Below are 5,026 nucleotides of genomic sequence, written 5' to 3'. Positions count from 1 at the left end.
ATGTGTGTATCTTAATAATAGAGCTCTAATAACATAGCGACACAAAATGTAAGATGTTTGTAAAATCTCAGAATAACTGTTTGCTTTGAGATCGATGTGTTGTCTTCTTCACTTGATGGTGTATTTTATTTCTTATTTTTAAATAATACGGACGACTTTATGGTCTGGAAACAAAGGAAATATGTACCTAAAAATGAATAAAATTGTAAACAATAGACTGCTGATCACGCAGCCTGTTGAGCTCTCGACCAATCAGAGCGCTTCTTTGACGCAGCCGCAGCTTCGCTCCAACTACAAACTTGAAACTTCAGCAGCAGCTGTCGAGCACACATCCAGGTAAGTCTTTCTCCTGCCGGTACCACAGGTCCAAACTGAATTTCAGAGCCAACACCGGGCTGCTGTCAAAGCCGAACTAGAACCGGGCTGAAGCGCCGGCGCAAACAGTTAGCCGTTAGCGGATTAGTTAGCAGACTGAGTCGCTAAGGCGGGTTAGAAAACAGCTTGGTTCAATTCCAGTTCTTGTTAATTCGGCCTTTTAGAGCTGCAGTTTTCCAGGATGTTTAAGGTTCGGTTCCGACTGCTAGTCCGCTGTTGCCTCTCTGTTTTCTGGATGCGAAGCTAGCAGCTCCGCTCTTAAATCGGCTGATATTAACGTGAAATTTTGCTCTCTATCTCGAACTGTCATTCAAATACAACGTCATATTCTGCGACGCGCCAAACTGCTGCAGGAAAATCCAACATTTTTCATTTGTTTTTATTTTCCAGCACCGGGAGACATGTTGGAATATTCTGGACATTCCCGTTTAAAACAACAGGTTAATGTGAACAATTCGGCTGAAAGTTTTAATATGTTTTTAAACTACTGTGGGGAAGATATTCCCATACTTTATCTGCTGGTGATCAAATTCAACTTTATTCATTTACCTGCACTGACCAGCAGGGGGCGGGGCTAATTCACAGACCTGGATACAACTCGGATTGAAAGCTTCAGGTTTTTTTGTGTAAAATGAGTTTTATCCATGTTTGCTGAAAGGTTGTTGCCGCCATCTGGTAGCCAGACCCAGAAGTCTTCCCTCTGATGAGGTCGATAGCTGCCATACCCCACCTAACCACTAGAGGGCGGTAACTGTGTCGCGCTGTTTCGTTATTAACGTGGTTCTGATCAGTGGTGGAGCCAAACTTTTAAATTGGAGGGGGGGGATGAAAATCTGTGTATGTGTATATATATATATCAGTGACGTGCGGTCACGTGCCTCACCTGCCTCCCCTGACCGCACGTCACCATGGAAAAATAATAATATCATTTATATTGCCATTTTCACCCTATGGTTTGTACTATACCTATTTTTTACTTAGCTTAACCAATTCTGATGAGTTTTTTTCTTAAAAATCGCTGAATTTTCGCATTTTTCCATTCAAATCCTCAGAAGCGAAGCAGGTGAGGCAGCAGCGAGCTGAGCCTCACCTGGGATTGCGCAACCTCTCGCTAGCAAGTTCGTCCTGTCTGCACGCCGGCAATAAAATGGCTAAAAAACATTTATTTGGACTGATTTTCCATAATTTAGCTCATGTATTTAATGTACAGTGTTTTTTGTCACTGTGTGTGTCGTGTTTTGTGTGAGGAGGAGCGATAAGAAACGGCAGAGAACAGACTGGAGGTGAGGCAGGCAGTTCTCCTGTCTCACCGCTGGGGGCGCTCATGATCCCAGATATAGTGACAGCACAACTGCAGAGTAAGACACAGCGAGCTAGCCATGGAGCTAGCCACACAGTAAATAAGTAAAGTACAGCGATATATTCGTTTTCTTCTCTCGTCAACATGAAAAACTACATTTCTACACTTTAACAGTTTTCTAAAGTGGGTTTTCAGCTGAAGCAGGAGATGAGTAGCAGTACAGGACCAGAAAATGGAACTCAACATTTACACTCGGGTTACACGAGTCTTATCATCCGTGGCCTTCATCTCTTCCATTGGCCAGCTAGTTATTCCGGCAGGGTATCTGATTACTGGTAAGGCATAGCTGTTTATTGCACGGATCTTGTTCTTGCCATTGAGCTGGCTTCTCAGGACTTGCCTTATTCGTTGGAGGTATTTGGCTGTGGCTCCTTTCCTTGTGACCTCATTGAGGTTGCCATTTGCTTGTGGTATTCCCAGGTACTTGTAGCTGTGCTCTATGTCTGCTATTGTTCCTTCTGGGAGTGAGACCCCTTCTGTGTGGGCGACCTTCCCTCTCTTTGTAACCATCCGACCACACTTCTCTAGTCCGAATGACATCCCAATGTCAGTGCTGTAGATCCTGGTGGTGTGGATCAGTGAGTCGATGTCTCGCTCGCTCTTGGCGTACAGCTTGATGTCATCCATGTAGAGGAGGTGACTGATGGTGGCCCCATTCTTGAGTCGGTATCCGTAGCCAGTCTTGTTGATGATTTGGCTGAGAGGGTTCAGGCCTATGCAGAACAGCAGTGGGGACAGAGCATCTCCTTGGTATATGCCACATTTGATGGACACTTGTGCAAGTGGTTTGCAGTTGGCTTCAAGGGTGGTTTTCCACAGCCCCATCGAGTTTGCAATGAAGGCTCTTAGAGTCCTATTGATGTTGTACATCTCTAAGCATTCAATGATCCAAGTGTGTGGCATTGAGTCACAGGCTTTCTTGTAATCAATCCAAGCGGTACACAGGTTGGTGTGTCGGGTTTTGCAGCTTTGGGCGACTGTGTGGTCTACAAGGAGTTGGTGTTTGGCTCCTCTGCTATTTATGCCGATKCCTGGGTGGGKCWSYKYTGTTRTTRSCCTGCCATTGGAGTACACTTTAGCTGGTTGGGTGGAGGAGAGCCGGTTAATCCTCCTGGCTTCATTCTTTAGGCAGCTGGCCAAGGCTTGGAGCCTTTGTTTGGCAGTTTCAAGTGCTTCAGGCGTATATATATATATATATATATATATATATATTCTGACACATAAATATTTTTATTATAATTATTTTCTCGCATAAACGTGAATAAAGTGTGCCAACTTTGCCGAAACACGTTGTTTGAGCGTTCACGGGTCCGTAGTTCTCCAGATAAGTGCACTGAACAAGTGTGTGTTTTCTACACGCCTGTTTTTCCGCCTGGGTGGTGCAGAGCGGTATCTGATGGGGGAACGCGGATCGACGTAACAACGGAAAAGCCGGTTTTTGACATTTCTCAGACGGTTTACTTATGTTAGCATAACTCCGGTTGGCCTATTAATGCAATTTAAAAACTAGTGTGTAGTTTCTAATGTGCTCTTTAAGCAGAAGTTGAAAGTGAGACTGTGGGAGTCTTGCTGCTACGCCATTACAAATCAGACTTGTAAAACACTGACTTGGTCTCACCTCTGCTGTGTAGGAATGTCTTGTTGTTACAAGTCGGTCATCGGGGGCCGGGGCCCCCAGGCCCCCTCTGGCTCCGCCCCTGCCTCTGATGTCATCCTGCAGCTTTTCTTAAACATAAACCTCAAATGTCTGCAGGTCCAGCTTCCCCTCGCAACTCAGAAATGCCTCAGACCAAAAAGTCTGTGAGGGGCGCCGGTGGTGCGAGTCGGCCGGGCGACCCGGAGCCGGGCGACCCGGATCCGGGCGACCCGGAGCCGGGCGAGCCGCCGCCTCCATCTCCACAAGAAGGGAGGCTGGCTGGAGGAGGAAGAGGCGGAGTGGAGCTGGAGCAGGGAGACCCGGACATCGTCAAGTCCCCCAGTGACCCCAAGAAGTACAGGTGGGTCCTGGTCCCTGTCCCGGTTCTGGTCCCGGTTCTGGTCCCGGTCCCAGTCTCTGCTCTCGGTCTCTGTAGGTTCCTTGAACTCGGAAACGGACTCCGGGTTCTGCTGATCTCGGACCTCAGCAGGGCGAACGAGAACGAAGAGGGTCAGCAGGAGGAGAGCGAGGGAGACGAGGAAGAGGAGGACGATGAGGAGGATGATGAGGAAGGAGAATCCAGTGCCAGCTCTGATGAAGAGGAGGAGGAGGAGAGCGATGAGGAAGAGGAGCCAGAGCTGATGGAGGTGGACGAAGAAGATCGAACGAAGAAGAAGAGTTCAGAGAAACAGGTGGGTCAGACGATGAAGATGGAGGAAGAGTTACCAGCTGCTCTCCCCTCCGTCCCTCTCTCCCCTCCCTCTCTCTCTCCCCCCTCCCTCTCTCTCCCCTCCCTCCCTCTCTCCCCTCCCTCTCTCTCTCCCCCCTCCCTCTCTCTCCCCTCCCTCTCTCTCTCCCCTCCCTCTCTCTCTAACTCGTCCCCGGTGGGTGGAGCTCTCCTCCTGTGGAGGGCGGGTGTTTCCTCCGTCAGCTGGCTCTGATGCTGGCAGGGAGGCCGTGGTCTGAATGGTCACCTGGTCAGGAGGGTCCTAAACGTCGTGCTCCCTTCATCGGTGGTGCAGTAAAGCGAACGGCCTCCACCAGCATCCGCTGAAGGACGAGCGGAGAGATTTCCAGTCCCAACTTTCTTTAGTGGAGCTGAGAGGGGCTACAAGAATTACACAGACAAATCAAATGAAACGGTTCCGGTTCATAAAGCACACGACGAAGATGATGACTGGGTGATCTGCTCTACTGTCTCCGTCTGCATGAAGAATACCAGGACACTAAATATCGGCGGTGGGACGGGTCCACATGACCCGATGGGTTTAGAGACGGCTGGTCAGAAGACCCACCAAGGAAACGAGCCGCAGTGGGTTTGAGCTGCACCACCTGCTGCTGGAGCCGTTTTATTCTCCAGCTTTGGACATTAATGTTGCTCCGGGTGGAACTGGAAAAACCTTTTTTCTGTTTTATTAATATAGAATTTTATTTATTTATTTATTAGCGATGTATATAATTTTTGCAGCAGACCAATCAAAATGAGTCTGTTGTGTTGCTGCACTGCTAGCTTTATAACAGAACCGGGGAAGATCCTCGTCCTCCATCTTCTAAACCAACTCAGTTTATAACCTCAACTAACCATTATAACCTAAACTAACCATAACTGAGTCTGTTTATAACCTAAACTAACCATTATAACCTAAACTAACCAT

The 5,026-nt window shown here is 48.0% G+C and overlaps 1 protein-coding gene across 1 annotated transcript in view; it reads left to right on the top strand.

The window, feature by feature from the left end:
- Positions 1-231: 231 nt before the first annotated feature.
- LOC108166244 (nardilysin-like) overlaps positions 232-5,026 on the top strand; it is a 5,927-nt gene continuing 1,132 nt past the window's right edge. The window contains exons 1-3 of the mRNA XM_017304439.1: positions 232-336; positions 3,489-3,732; positions 3,808-4,063. Coding sequence (XP_017159928.1) covers positions 3,515-3,732; positions 3,808-4,063 — 474 coding nt within the window. The 5' untranslated portion in view covers positions 232-336; positions 3,489-3,514. The remainder of the gene's footprint in view (positions 337-3,488; positions 3,733-3,807; positions 4,064-5,026) is intronic.

The sequence above is a fragment of the Poecilia reticulata genome, linkage group LG4 (assembly GCF_000633615.1).
Source record: "Poecilia reticulata strain Guanapo linkage group LG4, Guppy_female_1.0+MT, whole genome shotgun sequence".
NCBI lineage: Eukaryota > Metazoa > Chordata > Actinopteri > Cyprinodontiformes > Poeciliidae > Poecilia > Poecilia reticulata.
Note: the sequence above shows the minus strand (reverse complement) of the source record. Positions and strands in the feature narration are given on the sequence as shown.